Genomic DNA, 18,509 nt, shown 5'->3' with positions numbered 1-18,509 from the left:
GGGGCCCCAGACTTGGAAAGTGAGTTGAACACAGCTCTAGCGGGAGCGAGTTTCTGAGAAGCCAGAGTTAAAGTGGACCCAGCGCAGTGGCTGGCCCTCTACGGTCAGACCAGACTAGGTGTCAGCAGCCACAGAGGAAGGAGGGACAGCCGGCCCTGCACAGCCCTGGGGTTCAGAGAGGACCTGGGCAAGTCTGTGCTCGGCCGCCTGTCCCCGAATCCTCTCCAGCCTCAGCACAGCCTGGGCGTTACCGCCTCCTTTAGGAAGCCTTCCCAGACTTACCCCCCCCAGTGCGGCATGGGTGGGTGCCCCGGTCCGCGTCCCCACTCCCCCAGACCGAGAACTCGGGAGCAGAGGGGGCCAGGTCCTGTCACTGGGTCCTCAGTGCCCCAGCTAGCTGAGGGTCAGCATGCAGCGTCTGCCCAAAGTCCCAGGAGTGGTGGAGAGCAGGGGCTGCGGGTGAAGCTCCCGGGGCGGGGCGGGGCCGATGCCAGGCCTGGGATGGGGAAGGGAAGCGTCCAGGAGCCGGAGTGTGGCTCCCAGAGAGGACAGCACTCTCCCCCTCCCAACCCCCCCGGTGTGTCTGAATCAGGGGCCAGGTGAGAGTTTTGCTGGCATGGGGCTCTGTGGCGGGGGTGGGCGGGGAGCCCGCTAGAAACCACCTCCTCCCCCCCAGCTAACCGCAGGTGCCAGCAGGTGGGGTGTGGAGGGGGAGGCTTCAGAAGCCGCTGCAGCTGCCTGCACAGGACCCCCCGAGTCCACCTAGAGCCCACGAGCCGGGGGCAGCCAGGCGGCTTGGCAGGGCCTTCCTTCCTCCTTGTGCAGCCACACCCCAGGATGCTCTCATTGCCCATCCCCTGGACACCCCCTTGCTGGCATTCCCTGCCCTTGGGGACCTCAGACTGAGGCAATGAAGACCACCCATGGCCCTGAGGTTGTGCCCTGCCCGCGTTGGACCCCCATGCAGCTGGACACAGCAGACCACCCTCACCCTGGCTTTGCCCAGGATTGTCCTATCCAAGCCGGGACCTGGGCTTGTGACCGCAGGCCGCCAGTCCCAGCCTGTGCCCGTAGCAGCTGGAGACCCCTCCCTCCTCAGGGCGGGGAGGGCGGCCGACAGGACCTGTCCCAGGCGGACAGTGGGGACACTGAACTGGGTTTCCAGAAAGGCAGGAAACAAGGAGTCACAGAGCAGGGATGGGAACCAGTCGTCTCTCTTTATTTTTTGGAAAGCATGTCTGCTAGTTTGGGCCGACACCTTCGGCCCCCATAAGGCGGGGGGGGGGCCCTGAGAACAAAGACCACCCTGAACCACTGCCCGGCTGGCCAGCTGATGAGCAAAAAACAGCCCCCCAAATTCGGGCCATTAACAGTACAAAAAGTAACAAAACTGAATTCACGGCTTTCTCTCCCAAGCTTTGAAAGGTGGCAGTCCGGGCTATAAAAGTCTAGAAGCATTGCGTAAGAAGTGTTAAATCTACAGCAAATACATCTTGTAAAAACTCAATAAATTATATATAGAGATATATATAAACTTGTAACATCTAATAACATCTGAGCCTGCGTGCAGGGTTGGCCCCCACTGGAAGCTGCCTCCCCACCCGGAACACATGGCAATTAGAACTTGGAGGAAAATACCAGCTTGCTTTGAAGTCCCAAAAAATAAATCTCCTAAAGAAAAACCCTATAGAAATCTAATTCCCCTGCAAAAGAAGGCCAAAGGAAATAAAATATCCTCACTAGAATCACCTCAAACTATGAACGGCCCTTAAGGGCGCACGGGAACGGGCTAGGCTTTGGGGTGCCGCTGGCCAGGCCCGGCGCGATGTGCGTCCCCCGCGGTGCCTCTAAATGAAGCAGGACCCTTCTCAGCTGTTAATAAGTTAAAACTGAAACCTCTCTGCCATGTGGCTGTCTCAACACTATGAACGTGGGGGGGGCGGCGACACAGGGACAGGGCTTCTGGGGGTTGATAAATAGCTTTACAAATATACAGGTCCAGGTACAATTTTTAAAACAAAACTGCCAGAAAAGCCCCTCCATCATCTGCTGGTGTTTGTGCTCGTCTCCACAGCAAATCCCTCGGGGAGGCTCCCTGGGCCCCCGGGGTCCCGTGCCTGCGACACCAGCCCTTCTTCCATATAGGTATTTATATATATATATATGTGTGTGCATCCTACACACGGCTTCTATTTATATAAATGTACACTCATTTCTGGAATGAACCTCTCGGAGAGAAGTTAAAGGCTTCAGGTACCCGTAATTCCGTCTCCAAGGAGCAGGGTGGGACGTGGGGGAGGCTGGAGGTGGGGGGCTGCGTGCTCACACTCACCCCCAGGCACGAGGTGTCGCATGGGTGGGGGGCCTGCGCATGGGGGCGACCCCACAGGCTCAGCCCAAGGCCCTACACTGCATGCCAGAGCCAGGCCAGCCCTGGGGCTCCCTGGGAGGCAGCCGGTGGGGGGAGGGGAGCCTGGGGCAGGGGCCCCGCGAGGAACCCCTTTACATTCTACATTCGGCCCCCTGGTGCTGCCGGCGCCGGTGGCCAGGAGGTCATTGTACAGCAGGGCGGGCACCCCGGGGATCCCTGCGCCCGGGGCCCCAAGACTCACTCACACCCACACACAGGCGCGCGCGCACACACACACACACACACACACAGCTGTCTGTCCGTCTGTCCCAGGACTCAGACCCGGGCCGGGGGCCCCAGTGGTCGACAGCACTCCACCAGCAGCACAGGGGGGCGGGGGGGAGCTGGCATCCGCTCTCACATTGGCGGGGGCTCGGCCTGCAGGCCGACGGCCCTTCACGTCCGCGGGCCCCCACTGCCGGGTGGGGCTGGAGGCAGCAGGTCATGGGCAAACACAGAGTCGTCCCCCGAGGAGCTGGAGCTGGGGGTGTCCTGGCCGCCTGGTGAGTACTGCTCGAAAGGCACGGACAGGTCCAGGTACTCCTGTGGGTGGGCGGCGGTCAGTGCTGTGTCCCCCACACGCGGCATGGGGGCGGGGGGGGCCAGCACTCACATCCGTGGACGTCACAGTGAGGATGCGATCCAGGTCCTCCACCAGCTGCTTGAAGGTGGGCCTCTGGGAGGGCACCGCGTGCCAACACTCCCGCATGATCATGTACCTGTGGGCAGCGCGCTCGGGTAAGGCTCCCGGCCCGGCGCCCACCCGAGCCCAGCCCGCAATGGGTTCCCACCCGTCCCCCTCGGGAACCCTGCTGAGGGAGCTCCCAGGCCACGGGGGGGTGGGGGGAGGTGAGCCGCCCCGTGGCCCAGTGTCAGGAAGGGTGGCCGCAGGGCGCGGACACTCACAGGTCGTGTGTGCAGTTGGCCGGCTTGTCCATGCGGTGACCTTCCTTCAGCAGCTTGAAGAGCTCCTCCACGGGGATGCCGGGGTACGGTGAGCCCCCCAGGGTGAAGATCTCCCAGAGCAGGACCCCAAAGGACCAGCTGGTGGGGCACACAAGACAGTCAGCCTGCCCTGTGCCCCCACCGGAGCTCAGGGGAGATGGGCCAGGGCCTGGGAGGGGCCCGTCTCTGTCCCACGTCCCCCGCAGCTCCCGACCCCCTGGCCCTCCCCAGGATCTGGGAGACCACATACACGTCACTCTGGTGGGTGTAGACTCGGTCAAACAAGGCCTCGGGCGCCATCCACTTCACGGGCAGCCGGCCCTGGGAGGGGGAATGGGGCACGTTGGGGCCAGTGCCCTCTTGTTGGTGGGGGGGGCCTTCCCTCTCCTTCCCCCCCACCAATCAACCACCCCCCTCCAGCTGGGCTCACGTTGGTGGTCTTTTTGTAGTAGTCAAGGTTGTGCACGTCACGGGCCAGGCCGAAGTCCGCGATCTTCATCACGTTGTCCTCGGTCACCAGCACGTTGCGGGCGGCCAGGTCCCTGTGGATGCACTGGGGCGGGGGGGGGGGGGGGGGGGGGGGGGGGGGGCCAGTGAGGCTCCCACGTGGCCCCGGCTGGCTGAGGGACCTGCCGCCCCTCCTCCCACCTCCGCTCACCTTCTGCGAGGCCAGGTACTCCATGCCCCGCGCCACCTGGTAGGCGCAGGACACCAGGTCCTTGCAGGTGAGCTGCTCCTCAGGCAACTTGCAGGTGTCAAAGGAGTAGTCCATGCCCGGGGGCCGCCGGGCCCGCAGGTACTCCCTCAGGTTGCCCTTGGCCGCGTACTCCACCAGCACATACAGGGGCCCTAGGAGCGCAGGGGCCTCAGCGGAGGGCCCCGCCCTCGGGGCCCCGGGAGCCCCAGCTGCTCGCCCGCCCGCAGCACCTACCGCCCTGGGTGCACGCCCCCAGCAGGTTGATGATGTTCTTGTGCCTGCCGATCATCTTCATCATCTCCATCTCAGACACCAGGTCCGAGAGGTCCTTGTCCGTGGCGTCGTCTGCACAGGAGGGAGGCTGCGTCAGGGACCGCCGCCCCAGCCCTGCCCAGGTCCCCGCCGCCCCAGCCCTCTCCTCCCTCACCTTTGAGCATCTTCACGGCCACAGTGACAGGCTTCGCAGCCCGGTCCTTGTCGATGCCGATGGCCTCTGCCATGACCACCTGGCCGAAGCAGCCCTCCCCAAGAGGTTTGCCCAGGGTCAGCCTGGTGGCAGAGACGAAGAGGCAATGAGCACTCCCGCCTGCTTCGGGCTCTGTCCCAGGCAGTCTCGGAGGCCCAGTACCACCGTGTCCAGTAAGCCCTTCGTACTTGCTCCCACAACCTTGCTCGTGAAGATGAAAGACGTTGACCCTGCAGCCTCTCACTCTGTGCGGGGGCCCTCCAGACAGAGCACTTTGCAAGGGGTGCCCCCACCCCCGGGAGCATCTATCCCTGGCTCAGCCTCCTCTGGCCCCAGCCCCATGTCCAGCAGTAGCCACGCTGTGCATGGAGCTGATTCCTACCTGCCTCTGATCGGAGTCCTATCAGGTTTCGGAGTGGTGCCTCCTCCCCCGCCACGGGGTTACACCCACGTGTCCCCGACCCCCACCGGGTCAGAGCCTGGCCCCAGCGCACAGGGTCACACTGCCACCACTGACCGGGCCCTGGACAGCTCCCACTTGGGGTCAGCGGGCAGCTCCAGCTCAGAGACGTTGGCCAGCGCAGGGCCCTCCCCAGAAGACAGCCGGGCGATGCGCACCAGCGGCGTGTTGGAGTTCATGGACGAGTTGGACTCCAAGGACACCTGCTTGGGTCAGCAGGAACAGGTTGGTGTCGTGGGGCCAAACCACGGCAGGGGGAGGGGGGAGGGGATAGCTAAGGACGGCGAGGACGCGGCTCTGCCCGTGTGGGCAGGGCTGGCCGGGGCCTGGGAGGTCTGGCTGCCCTCCACAGAGCGCCACGTGAAGATCAAGTGACCCGGGGCACCGCAAGGACGAGGGCGGGGTCGGCTCAGGGGCCACACAGACCCGCACCCCTGGGCAGGCCCCGTGCCTCAGATGCCGCGGGGTGTCCCTGCGCTCAGGAGCCCGGCAGGCGGGGCCGTGGGGGCTCCGGGAGGCCAAGCGGCTCGGAACCCGGTATCTACTTTCTGTTACCTGTCGCTTGAGTGGGAAGCGGGAGACCTTGTGCACGGTGGGTGAGCCCAGGCCCTTCTTCGGGGGCGTGCGCACGCGGCACAGCGCCACGGCCCCCACCACCAGGATGAAGAGAAGGAAGCCCACCCCGTAGCTGAGGACGCCCGCGTACACGCTGCCGGCCTCGCCGGCCTCCGCCAGCTCCTCCTCGGCTGCAAAGACACGGGCGTTGCAGGCCTGGCCCAGCCGCACGAGCCCCCACGGGCCGCCCGGGGCCGGGGCCAGAGGCGCGGGGGGCGCGGGGAAAGGGGCTCGGAGCCCCGGTGGGGGCGCACCGAGGGGCCTGCGGTCAGCAACGCCAGGTCAGCAGGGGGACACCCAGCAGAGGAGGAGCCCCGCAGAGCCAGCAGCACTGACACCCGCCACCCGGGGAGACGCCAGAGCTACCACCTAGGCTGTCGGGGACCTGGCCGGGAGTGGGGGGCTCCAGGGGGGCCTGTGAGCCAACACACGGCTGTCGACCGCGTTCCCCTACCAGCCATCGGCCTGGCGCGGGAGCGCCGGGGAGCGAGGTGGCCCCGGGCCGCAGGGTCCCCCGCCTGTCCCTGGCAGCCGTGGAGTGTCCCACGCCAGCGACCCCGGCAGGACGGGCACAGAGCAGGCCGCAGGAGCCCGTACCTGGCAGCACCACCAGCCACGCAGAGTGATGGGAAAACCCGATAGAATTGCCTGCCAGACACGTGTACTCCCCCGCGTCCTCAAAGGTGACATTGTGCAAGGACAGCACCTCTAGCTCCTTGTCGGTGGTGTTAGCGCCCGCCGTCTACAAAGAGAGAACAGAGCGCGATAGGCGAGCACCAGCACCTGCCACGGGCACCACAGCCAGAGTCCACGCGCTGACGGTCCAGCCAGGCTGCAAGGAAAACGCCGCCGCCACCACCACCACGGCCACGGCCACGGCGCCAAGGGTCCTCCGCCTCGCGCGTCCACACAGAGCCCGAAGCCAGTCCCTCCACCGGCGAGTCCTCTGTCCCAGGTGAGCGCCAGGCATGCGGCCAGCAGCGTGCTGCACGGACGCGCGTGCGAGGTTAGTGTGCGCGGGGCGCGGGGGCGGGGCACCGAGGGTCGCACCGGCAGCAGGGGGCCGGCCGCGGGCCGGGCGGGAGCGGGCGGGGGCGCGAGAGGCGCGCACGGCGGGGCGGGCGGAGGCGGAGGCGGAAGCGGAAGCGCGCGGGGGGCACGGCCTCCCCGGCCGGAGGCCTCCTGGGGGTGCGGTGGGAGCGCAGGCGGGGTGGCCCAGGCCGCGGCCCGAAGCGGGCGGTCACAGTGGAGGCCAGAGGCGCAGCATCGCGGACGCGGCTCCGCCGGGAGCACAGCGCGAGCCACGGGGCGGGGAGCGAGCAGGACGGGGGCGTGCAGGTGGGCGCGTGGCCGGGGTGTCGGAGCTGGAGCTCGGCGTGCCAGGCAGCGTGGGACAGAGTCGTTACCTGCTTGGGGCCCGTGAACACGCAGCCAAAAGGCCTTCTCAGCCACGCCTATGAAATTGGAGGCTCGACAGAGGTACTCGCCCCCATCACGCTCGGACACATTGGCCAGGCGGAGGCGTGCGTCGGCCTCCACACTCTCACTGATCCAGGACTGCGGGGACAAGAGACCCGGCTTAGGCGCGCCCTCAGCAGCCCGGCTGGGCACAGAGCGGCCATGCGGGCGCGGGGGTGGGCCTCAAGGAACGGAGGGGGTGGGCCAGGCCATGCCGGGCAGGAGGTCTGCCTGGAGGCGGCCACGGAAGCACCTGCCCGTGGTGGGCCGTGGTTTCACAGGATGCGCCTTCTGGAACGCCCACCCGCTTCAGCCCGGAGTGTGGCCCTGGCAGGCACCCCTGAGAGGCCCTCCGCTGCCCAGCCCTGGGGGCCCGGCGGGCCCGGCTCTCAGTAAGTGTGTTCCCGTGAGCGTGGAGATCCCACCCGACGGGGCCACGGTGCCCTCTCCGGTCGGGCCCGCACTCCCGCCCTCAGCCCAAGCGCCCGCTCCCCACCCCCGTGAGCAACAGATGTTTCTCTTTGGGCTGAGAGTGTCGCAACCATCCCAACTAGGGTGGCCCCCGCCCCTGGGACCGTGGGAACACAGCGAGGGCCGAGGGAGGCAGGCGGACCGCGAGCCATGCTCTGTGCACGCGGACAGTGTGGAATCAGGGCGGCCGGAGGCGTGGCTGCCTGCACCTCGGGCCCAGAGCCTGCCCTGCCGGGAGGGCTCAGCTGCCACCTGCCTGCCCTGGGGCCTTGAGCTCGACCCCGGCCCAGGGCGCTGTCTGCAGGCCTGCCTCCAGGGCTGAGGCCGACCCTTAGGGCAGACGGGGAAACCAAGGACTCACCACAGGACCACGTGCTGCCTGCCTCACGTGCCGGGACTGGGCCCAGACTCCCGAGCCGACCCCCCAGCCCGCCAGTGCGGAGCCGAGCCCCCCACCACTTCTCCCCGGCCGGTCTGATGCCGGCCCTCCCCCCCGCCCCCCGCCCACCCTCTGACCCAGCGAGCCTCCCTGCTGGGATGCCTTCCCAGTCCCCGGCCACGGGGGGCCAGCAGGGCCAGGCCCGGCAGCTCCCGAGCAGCAGCCCGCCGCCGGCGCCCGGCCAGGGGTGGCACCCACCTTGAGGACGGTGACGTAGGGGGTGCCGTCAGGCCCCACTTTGCTGCCGTTCACCTCCACGTGCTTGAGCCACTGGATGTGGGGCTGCGCGTCGCTGTACACCTTGCAGTGGAACTCCACGTCGCTGCCCAGCACGGCCGTCTGGTTGGCGGGCAGCCCCGCCTGCAGGATGGGCCGGTGCGGAGAGCGCTCTGCGGGGCACACGGGGTTAGGGGCCGCCCGGGCCCGCGCCGCCCGCCCGCCCCCGCCAGCCCGGGCCTCACCCAGCACGTCCAGGGTGTAGGTCTGCCGGATGCTGCCGAACTTGTTCTGCACGACGCACGTGTAGTTCCCGCGGTCCGAGGGCACCACGCTCTCCATGACCAGGCTCCACTGCTGGTGCCTCAGCTGTGGGCAGGCGCGCGTGAGGGGACAGCGGCCCAGGACCCCGCCGGCCAGCACCGCCCGCCACCAGGCCCACCTTGATGCCCCCGATGCGGTGCTCGCCTCGGAACTCCTTGCCGTTCTTCAGCCAGGAGATGGACGGCGTGGGGTTGCCGGCGGCCGGGCACCGGAAGCGCACGGTGTTGGCGGCCGGAACCGCCAGCAGCTTCTTGTCCATGCGCTCGGGCCGCGTCCAGTAAGGGGCCCCTGCTGGCAGAGGGGCGCGCCAGCCGTCAGCGGGGGCTAGTCCGCCTGAGCCCGCTCCAGAAGCCGCCGGGCTGCCCACGCCTCCAGCCTCCGCGTCCCCTCCGTGCACGGAGTGTTGGACTTTTCTTTTTTTTTTTTTTAAGATTTTACTTATTTGACAGAGACACAGCGAGAGAGGGAGCACAAGCAGGGGGAGTGGGAGAGGGAGAAGCAGGCTTCCCGCCGAGCAGGGAGCCCGATGCGGGGCTCCATCCCAGGACCCTGGGATCATGACCTGAGCCGAAGGCAGACGCTTAACGACTGAGCCACCCAGGCGCCCCCGGAGTGTTGGGACTTTTGAGGACCTCTGCCTTGGCTGGACAAGGCCGCCGACAGCCCCAGTGTCGCCTCCCAGCACTCTCAAAGCTAAGCACGCACCCCTCCCCTCCCTGTCCGCCTCCCGCAAGCACCCGCGGCAGCCAAGGGGGCCCGAGGGTCCGGAACAATACACCCTGACCTGGGAGCCTTCGAGACATAAGGGTATCTCCCTGGGGAACACCCACCAACCCAGGGAGGCACATTTGGGGCCGGCCCACTGAGGTGGAGACCCAGCCAGCAGCGGAACCAGGCCAGCCCAGGTCACAGAGCCCAGCTGGGTGGACAAGCAAGGCCAGGACCTAGAAGCCACGGAGCGGGACGTAAGGCCCAGCCCCCTGCAGAGCCCAGAGTCTCAAAGGTGGCCAGGTGCCTGCTAGAACCCTTGAGACCCAGAGTCACCCTCTAGAGCACTCCAGGGCCTGCCAGGCAGGGGGAGGGGACATGGCATCCGGGGGGCCCTGCCCCCTCCTGGTTTTCAGGGTTGTCCCCATCCTCCACCCTAACTGGTTTCCATCCTTCCTTGTTACTGGGGTGGGGGCTGCATTCCTGCCCTGGGAGGCTGACAGGCATCCCCTAGGACAGGGGGGAGATGCCCCTCTCACCCCCACCCCTGCCCTGCTGCCTTCAACACAGCCATCTGGCGGAGGAGGGCGCTGAGGCCCAGGCAGGGAGCCCTCCAGGGGCAGAGACCCCGGGGGGACCAGCAGGCTGAGACCATGGTGGCTCAGCCCTGCTGGACGGTGTCCGTGGAGGACAGCCTGCCAGTGACCCTTGGAGCCCCTGAGCCCACCGGGTTGTGCCGGAGGGGTGGTAGTGGAGGGGGCCCGCACCGCCTGACATGGCCAGGGTGGCCGGGGCTCCAGGAGCAACTGGGCCTGGAGCTTGGCTTTGAACTCCTGGCAGCCAAAGGAAAAAGGGAAAAAGGAGGAGACCTAGCGGCTCCTCAGGAAGGGCCCTTCCACGCCTCTGTCAGCACGCACACCCAAGGTAGAGCCGACCTACGCACCCCGGCGCCTGGCTCCTCTCCCAGGACCACTCCTCTCCCACATCCCCACCCAGCTCCACCTCCCTAGAGGGTTCCCCCTCACCTCTTTGCCCACTGGACCCCTCGGGGCCCCCCACCTCCCCTAACCAGTCCCTCCGTGATTGGCAAAGTCTACCCGCCACTGCGCCAGGCTTATACACCTGCGTGCTGTCACCCCACCTGCTCCCCACACCTGCGGTCTGCTCCCCACAAATGCCACAGCCTCCCCTTTACAATGAACACGTGCCCAAAGCTGGTGTCCCTGGAGCCCACAGCCACCCTCCACTCCCACCTCCCATGCCCTGACCCCTCAGTCCGATGACCCACAGCAGCCCGGCTGGGCCACCTTACTGCCCCCGCCGCGGCCTCCTTGTCTCACCTGCCGTGCAGTGCCCCCACCCCCCCAGCTTGCCACCCAGAGCTCAGGGCCGCCACAGTGAGGGGACCCCACGCTCGGTGTGACCCCAGGGGGGCAGCCCCCAGGTCTCGGTCTCCTACCTGCCGGATGAGCAGGAGGCCCCGTACCTGCAGAGTGTAGGGCTTGGCAGCTAGGAAGCAAGCCCACCCCTGGGAAGGCAGGTCCCCAACCCTGGCCAGCCCTGCATGCCTGGAACCCGGGCTCACCTGTATCCTCAGCCTCATCCTCCCCGTCTTCATCATCTCCGGAGGACGGAGCATCTGAAATGCAGGCAACAGGGAGTGTGCAGGGGTCGGCCCCCCGACAGGCAAATGCCCAGGGCCTACACCCCAGTACCTCCACCTCCTCCCGGGTCTGTGGGGGCCCCCCACGGGCAGGGCTGGAGCCCCTTCATGCAGCACCTCCTACGGGGTGCCCCCCCCCCAACGACCACCAAGACCCTCAACGTGGGGTGGAGCGCGGCCGCAGGCCACACGGTGAGCTCGGCGGGGCCCCGGGACGCTCACCGGTCACGCGCACGCTGAAGTAACACAGCACGCGCTGAGTGAGCCGCTGCTGGCAGCTGTAGGCCCCCGCGTCCTCATGGGAGGCGTTGAGCACCTGCAGCCGCTGAGGCCCCACCAGGATGCGGTCGGAGGGCACTAGCCCCACACCGTCCTTGACCCAGACACTGGGCCCCGTGGGACCACCGGCAGGCGCATGGCAGCTCAGCTCCACGGTGTCCCCGCTGCCAAAGACCAGCTGTTCCTGCTGGCCAGGCTCAGGTCCCAGGGCCTCTGTGGAGGAGATGATGACCCTAAGGCAGGTGCCCCCGAAACAGGAATCCTGGGCGCCCGGCACCCCCGGGAGGCCCCACGGCTGGCCCACCGCCCAGACATGTAGCGAAGGCTGTGGCGGGGGCATCTGGGGCCCGGAGGGCTAGGCAAGGGCCACCGCATCCAGAGCCTGCTGTCCTGCAAAGTGTCCCAGGCCTGCCAACTGGTGTGAGCCCTGAGGACAACCGCACCGTCGCGGCGCCGCCGTGGATGACGCGCGAGGAAGCGGGGTCGGCTGCGCGCTCACCAGACCGTACTCAGGACATTGAGAATTCAAGTTGCAGAGTGTCACGGAGCATCATTCTTCCTCTGGTTTTTTCCAACCACTTAGAAATGCAAAATCCATGCTGAGCTTACGGGCTTCACAAAACCAGCCGGCAGGCAGAGGTCCTCCACAGACCTCTGGCTTCTAGCCTAAAATGGAGGCTCGGGGCAGGAAGGACGGGGTGGGGGGCAGGGGTCCCACTTACTGCCCCCCATTTCTCATCCTGGCAGCAAAAGCACTTCCGGACCAGAGAACAGACGCTCCCCAGCTCGAGGAGGAAGCCACCACGGCTGGGCAGCACTTGCTGTGGGCTGGTGGGCTCGGGGGCCAGCCCGGGTCTTGGGGACATGGAATGCCTGTACCCCAACTTAGAAGGGAGTGTCGTGTGTGTGAGCTACGCCTCAGCACTACACTAAACACACAGCAGAACACTCCTAAGTACAGACAGAATACTGCGGGCAGCGGTCTCACAGGCCAGTGGGTTAAGGGGACCTGGGACCCCCCCCCCATTTCACGGATAAGGACACAAGCTGGGAGGGGTGGGAGGTTGTGAGCAGGTCAGAGCGGGAACCCTTGAGCTAGGCTAAGGTGACCTGGCCCACCTTACGTGCAAATGCTAAGTTGGGGTAGAAAACGCTCGCCAAGGGCCGATGTCCACCCGTAAGCCTCCAGGGCCCTCCTCCCTGCCCAGCGGCTGCCTAGCTCGCTGAGATCCAGGGACATACCCCTGGCGGGGCTGGCTATCACCCCCAAGCCTCCCTGCCAGGGCCAGACAATGGCCAGCGCAGGAGGGCAGCCTGGGCTTGGGGCCCGGGACAGAGGTGGGTGGTCCCGCTGCCCAGACCTCCTTCCCCAGACCCGGCTGGGTCAGTTACACCATCACTTGTCATTCTGCCGACGCGTGGCCTAGATTCGAGGGCCCAGCTGCCCACTCTAGCCACACCAGCCCCTGGCTCCCTGGACAGTCCCAATTCTGCCCACCCACTTCCGGCGGGCCCACCAGCCCCGTGCCTACCAGGAGGGTCTCTGGAGTATCCTCCGAGTCTGCATCCCTGGGGGCCCCACAGTCAGGGGCCTCCTGCTCTGACCTCCAGCCCCCCAGTCCTGGCTACTGTATCCTGTGGGGACCACCCAGTGCTGGGCACTGACTGAGGCCCCCCAGAAGGCTGAGGACAGGCTGGTCATGGCAGCCTCAGCCCCAGGCCCTGGCCCAAGGGCAACAGTGGTTGGTTCCGGTTTGGTCTGGGCAGCCTCGGCAGGTCAACCATCCACACAGTATTCACTTCAACCTCGTCCAGCGTGGGACTGAGGAGACACAGAGCAGCCCCCAGGCCAGCCATCTGCTGCTGGACAGACGCTGCACTCAGCTGAGGCCCAGCCCTTGACCTGCCCAGGTGCCGAAGCCAGGGACCCCCGGGCCAGGGCAGCAGAGTCTCTGCCTCCAGTAGAGCTGACCCACCAGGCCCACCCTGAGCCACGGAGGACCCTGGGGGTGACCCAGCAGTGGCCGAGGGGATGGGGTCAGGCAGGGGGACAGAGAAGGATGGGCAGGGCCCAAAGTGATGGGCATGGGTGGGCGCTAACCCAGCCACTGTCTGGCCCTACCCGGGGAGCGGCAGGGGCACATGCCGTTCAGCCCCCACCCCCAGCAGCCCTAGGAGGGAGTCTTTCCTGATCAACAAAAGGGGGCCCTACCCACGCCCACGCAAGTGCTGGGGCCCACACATGCTGGAGGCCGAGTCCTGTGTGCCACGGCAGGGGCCCACGTGCCTGAGGGGAGTGGGCACAGGTGGAATGCCTGCCCCCACCTGCATCCCCACCCCAACAGGGGGCGGAGCTCATTCGGGGCTGTAGGCCAAGGGCAGCCCATGGGACCACCCAAGGGGTACTGTGTCCTGGAAAGGCCCAGCTGGGCTTGCGGGCCTGTCTCCCAGTCACAGGGTCCCCCTGACTCTGCTACTCACTGGCCTCGTGCCTCAATTTCCCCCACTGGGACACAGGGCAGAAATCCCACTGGAAGCCCCGGGAGGCCACCCCAGCCGTGAAAGTGCTGGGTCCCGGGAGAGCAGGGGTGAGAGACCCAAGCCATCACCTTTGATGTCACCAGGCCACAGCCAGAGCTAGCTTGCTTAGGAGGGCTGCCGCCCAGGCCCTGACCCCTGACGGGCAGGACACACTCCTAGATTCAGGTCACTACAGTTGAGGGCCCCCCAGTGCACGGGGAGTGCACAGGGAGTGGACAACCCTTCCTCAGAAGGGCCTTGGGGGTGACTCCAAAGAACAAGCATCAAATTCAGACCTGATTCAAAGGAACCATTGGACTGGCTGCCCCCAAGGGATCTGGGGTTTGGGGTGGGATGAAGAACAAAGGGTCTGGTTCCGGATGTGTGATGAAGCTTTCACTTCCCTCCAGAGTATGGGTCGTACATGCTTCCAAATAGCCCAAGAGACATGGGTTTTCTCAAAGGGACCCGAAGCCGAGGGAAAAGATCTGATCTACTCCCTCCCCACCTGGAAACTATCTGAAAAGTTTCATAACAAAGTTAGAAAAAAAGGGGGGGGCGGTTTGGAGATCAGGCAAGTGAATGTGGGCTTACGGGATGACCCAGCCTGACCTTCCCAGAACCCTGCCATTACCTGTCCTCACAAAAAGGTAAGGTGACTGGGGCTCCAGGAGGGCTCCCAGAGCCCCCAGCAGGATGTAGAGTAAGGAAGCTCCCCTCCCATCCAGAAGAGACCCCCCTCATTGCTTACTCACTTGTAAGTCACTCAGACCTGCCAGGCTGCCCCTCCAGCCCGTGCCTGCTGGGGCTCCTGTTCCCTTTTAGTTCCAGTTATGAAACGGGGCACAGCCAGGCCCCAGAGCAACCCCAAGGAGGACCTGAGGCCCTGGGGGCAGGGGTGCTTCTCAGTTCAGTGCAGGGGCGGAGGTCAGAAGTCCAGCCTCTGGCTCAGCCAGGTTAATGAACCACCCAGAGGCCTGTGGGGCTCAAAGTCCAGCCCTGATGAGCAGGAGGTGGGGGAGGTTGCAACCAGTGCTTTTCTGGGAAATGCCCTGTACTCCCAGGGGACCCCTCTTGGCTGGGTGGGGTCAGGCAGCAGGGGAGTGCCCCCCCCAAGGCCCCTCACAGAGAACACTGGCCCCATGGGCAGATGAAGGCTGCCCAGGTCAGTCCAGTGGCCCGCACCTTCCCCACCCTGACCCCAGGCAAATCTGGCTTTTTAATTTATGTTTCCCGGGACAGTGTCAGCTGGAAACTCTAAATTTCACGAGGTCTTTGAATTTTTACGGCCTGGTCCATCTCCTTAGCGAACCGGATTAAAAGCTCACTGACCTAGCAACTCACTACCTGTCTCAGCCCCTCTACTTCGGGGCGGCGGGGCAGCTATGCCCTGGTGGGACGAAGAGGCCCCGCGCCCTGGGGTCCCTCCTGCTGCTGTGCCCCAGGCCTGCGCCCCAGGCCTGCGCCCCGGGACCGGCCTCATGGGTGCGGCCCGTTCCCAAAGGGAGGACGGAGCCCCCCACCATCCCCGCCCCCGCACGCCGCAGGGGGTCCGGAGGGGGTCCGGAGCCCCGCCCGCCGCGCCCTCCCCGGGGCTAGTTGACATTCCTCGGCCGTAGTGAGTAATATCTTTATCTGAATGCGAATGCTAATTCGGGGCTCCCCCCGCGACCGCCTATTCGGCGCCCCTGGAAGCTGGGGCCGCCTGAGCAGGCGCTAAAAGCGCGCGCTGACCTCGCGACGGCCTCTGTCACGCCGCTGAATGACACACACATTCAAGCGCCGGGCCCACTTCATTCATAAAAAAATGACATTGTTCCGGGAGGCTGCAGCCGCCGCCGCAGAAAGGGGCGCGGGGGCGCGGGGAGGGGCGGGCCGCCATCTGCCTCCGTCCTGCCCGCGGCCGCCGCCTCCCTGGCACGGCGCGCCCGCCGCCGCTCAGCTCACACCTCCCTGCGAGGCCGCCGCGGCCGCCATCAACGCGCGGTCTGTGGCCGCGCCGGGTACAAAGGAGCGGCTGTTCGGGTCCCGCCCGGGCGGGGCGTGAGCTCACCGGGCGAAGGCCGCCCTCCGCGCGGCCGCCGGGACGGAGCGGGGGTGCGCGCGGCCCCCTCGCCCTCGCCCGGCTGTCCCCCGGGCCGGCTCTCTCCTCGGGGCCGCCTGTCCCCCCGGGGCCGGCTGTCTCCCGGGGCCGTCTGTCCCCCGGGGCCGGCTGTCTCCCGGGGCCGTCTGTCCCCCGGAGCCGGCTCTCTCCCGGGGGCCGGCTGTTCCCCCCCGGGCCGGTTCTCTCCTCGGGGCCGGCTGCTCCCCCCCGGGCCGGTTCTCTCCTCGGGGCCGGCTGTTTCCACACCCCCCCGGGGCGCAGCCGGGAGCCCGGTGGCGCGTGTGCGGGGCGGCACCGCCCGGAGCGCACGGCGGGCTCGGCAGGGGGCCGCGCACGCTACACCTCGAGGGCCGCGGCGCGTGTGCGGGGCGGGGCCTGGCGCACCGACGCGCTCCCGCCCCTCCCCGGCGCTCGGCCCGCGGGCCCCTAGCGGACCCCCGACGCCCACCCGACCTTGACTGCCAGCTGGGGTCCGCGGCTCCACGTCCCTCGGACACCCGCCCTCTCGCCTCCCGGCGCCCAGCCTGGCGTCGGGCGCGCACCCTGGGGGAGCAGACACTTTCACCCGCAGGGCTGGGGAGCGGAGGCACTAGACGGGTGTTGCGTCGTCACGCAGGCCACTGGGGGGCAGGGCCCGGGGGGCAGGCTGACGCACTCTCACACCCTCCCACCAAAGTGCGGTCTTTTCGCTTTGGGCCGAAGCCATGAACCGGGACGGAGGCGGGTTGGGACTGCGGCACCAACAATAGGAACTTTCCGTCAGTGAGGACCCGCAGAACAACAATGGGAATGGGAAACGCAGCCCCCAGCGCTCTCCCGATGCTGCCCGGGGGCAGGCTGCGCCCCACTAGGGAACGGCGGAGGGCAGTGGCTGCGGACGCCGCGGGCGCGTCCAGCTCCCCGCCGTGGCCTCGCACTTGGGTGGTAGCCCTGAAGCTCCAGGCGCCCCACAAACTCCTGGCCGAGATTCCCGGGGAGGGAGGCGGCAGAAACCCGGGCACTGGTTCCGCAGGGCCAGCCCAGGGCGCGCCCTCGGGCCCACTCAGATCCGGCGCCCCCCACCCACCCAGGAGCCGGTTCCTGGGCCCCGACGCCCACCCCGTCGGGTGCTTCCTTACCTGCCGCTCTCCGCACGACGCTCTGCTCCATGCCTGGGGGCCCCGAGGCGGCGCCGGTCACGACCGCCAGCGCCACGCAGAACGCGAGGGCGCGAGCCGGGGCGCCCATAGTGGGGGCGAGGGCGACGACGTCCTCAGGCGACGCGCGCGGGCATGCTGCCCCCCATGGCCCCGCTCTGGCACCGGCGGGAAGAGGGCGCCACTCGGGAGACTGCGGGAGGAGGCGGGCAGTTCGTTATCCCGGAGGAGCCGGGGCGCGCAGGGGCGGAAGCCCCGGTGGCTGGGCTCCTGCGCCCCGGCTCCGCCGATCCCCGGCCGCCCCGCCCTCCGCCGCCGCCCTGGGCTCCCGGGCCGCCTGGCGCCGGCCGCCTCCTCCCCGCCGCGGTCCCTCCCTTCCTCCCCCTTCCCTCCCTGACTTCTGCAGAGCCCTCCCAGGGCGGCGGCGGCGGCGGCAAACTTTCCAGAGCGGGAAGCCTGCGCCCCGGCCGGGCCCCGCCGCAGAGACCGCTCGGGACGTGAGCCCGCCGCGCGCTCTGGCCTCGCCGCGCGCCCGCCTCGACCCCTCCGCGCCCGCGCACCGACCTGGCGGCCGCTGGCGCCCACTCGCCGCGCGCGGCTCTTGCTCCGGCTCGTTGCCCGCCGGCCCAGCGCCTGCGCCCCGTGTCTCCAGCGTCGGCTCGCCGGTGCGTCCGTGCGCCAGGCGGAGCAGGACTCCGCGGCGCCAGCTGTCCGCACCACCGCCGCCGCCGCCAGCGCGCACTGAGCCCGGGCGGCCCGGCGCGCGGCAGCCAGTGGGGGCTGGCCCGCGGCCGCCACGCCCCCGGCCCCGCCCCGGCCCGGCCACGCCCGCCCCGACTCGCCGGGCGCGGGACACGCCCCTCCCCTGGGGCGGCCCGGAGGCGGGGCCGCGGCTCGCCTGGCCCCCGCCCGCGGAGGGGATTAGAGGGGGCGGGGCCGGGCGGGGGCGCCGGGCGGTCTCGGAGGGCGTGGGAGCCGGGGCTGGACGCGCGAGGCCCCCAGTCGCAGCGCTGGGCCAGGCGGGCGCGCAGAGGGGCCGAGCGCGGACCTCTAGTTGCGGGCCTCGCAGTCCCAGGTGCCATCCGGCCTCCGATCAGGGCCGCAGGCCACGGAACGCGGGGACATAGAAGGGGAGCGTCTCGGTGGGTGAAGCCTGTCAGAGAGGCTTCACGGGGAAGGAGCTGCCCAAGCTGAACCCTGAGGTGTGAGCAGCCAGTCCTCAGGTGCACAAGCCCAGGAGCGCATCAAGGCCGGGGCACTGTGTGTGCAAAGGCCCGGCAGTGAGGGGCGTCTCTGCCTGTCTGCCTGGGGCTGAAGTACCAGCGAACTGCATCCCAGAAGCAGGGGTCTCCCTGCTGCTTGTAGCTAAGCTGCCCGAGTTACTCCCAATCCTCCAGGAGGAGACAAGTTTGGAGATTGGGTGCTGGCCAGGCATCACCGTGGAGAGCAAGGGTGGGGGCCTCAGAGAGGGGACACGAACCCTTGGGCTCTGGGGAAGGGTGAGGGTAGCTGGTGGCAGAGCTTGAGCTGGTGGAGTTGTGACAGGTCCTGGGGCACTGCTGGGTGGGACAGATCTGAGCTGGAGAGGACCTCAGGTG

The 18,509-nt window shown here is 67.7% G+C and overlaps 1 protein-coding gene across 7 annotated transcripts; it reads right to left on the bottom strand.

The window, feature by feature from the left end:
• Positions 1-1,203: 1,203 nt before the first annotated feature.
• Positions 1,204-17,640, bottom strand: FGFR3 (fibroblast growth factor receptor 3). Of its 7 annotated transcripts, XM_032395548.1 has the most exons (18): positions 17,476-17,640; positions 16,894-17,104; positions 11,095-11,364; positions 10,795-10,848; positions 8,620-8,792; positions 8,423-8,546; positions 8,160-8,350; positions 6,191-6,335; positions 5,528-5,724; positions 5,036-5,181; positions 4,480-4,601; positions 4,287-4,397; positions 4,014-4,204; positions 3,786-3,908; positions 3,606-3,676; positions 3,317-3,454; positions 3,024-3,129; positions 1,204-2,953 (listed from the first exon to the last, which is right to left on the bottom strand). In XM_032395548.1, the coding sequence occupies exons 2-18, from the start codon at positions 17,000-17,002 to the stop codon at positions 2,807-2,809; spliced, it is 2,418 nt and encodes an 805-aa protein (XP_032251439.1). In that variant the 5' UTR covers positions 17,003-17,104; positions 17,476-17,640; the 3' UTR covers positions 1,204-2,806. The 7 variants fall into 7 exon arrangements, with proteins under 7 accessions (XP_032251439.1, XP_032251434.1, XP_032251436.1 ...); XM_032395543.1 differs by lacking the exon at positions 17,476-17,640 and having other exon boundaries at positions 5,036-5,184; positions 5,534-5,724; positions 16,894-17,097; XM_032395545.1 differs by lacking the exon at positions 17,476-17,640 and having other exon boundaries at positions 5,534-5,724; positions 16,894-17,097.
• Between the last annotated feature and the right edge of the window lie 869 nt (positions 17,641-18,509).

Source organism: Phoca vitulina, unplaced genomic scaffold, assembly GCF_004348235.1.
Source record: "Phoca vitulina isolate PV1807 unplaced genomic scaffold, GSC_HSeal_1.0 scaffold85, whole genome shotgun sequence".
Taxonomy (NCBI): domain Eukaryota; kingdom Metazoa; phylum Chordata; class Mammalia; order Carnivora; family Phocidae; genus Phoca; species Phoca vitulina.
Note: the sequence above shows the minus strand (reverse complement) of the source record. Positions and strands in the feature narration are given on the sequence as shown.

Excerpts from the sequence above, each read along its gene's own strand:
- FGFR3 (XM_032395548.1), bottom strand. The coding sequence starts at position 17,002 with ATGGGCGCCCCGGCTCGCGCCCTCGCGTTCTGCGTGGCGCTGGCGGTC. Across the intron at positions 4,205-4,286 it reads GGGGGCGTGCACCCAGGGCG|GGCCCCTGTATGTGCTGGTG; the intron begins GTAGGTGCTGCG and ends CTGCGCTCCTAG. Across the intron at positions 3,677-3,785 it reads ACTACAAAAAGACCACCAAC|GGCCGGCTGCCCGTGAAGTG; the intron begins GTGAGCCCAGCT and ends TCCCCCTCCCAG.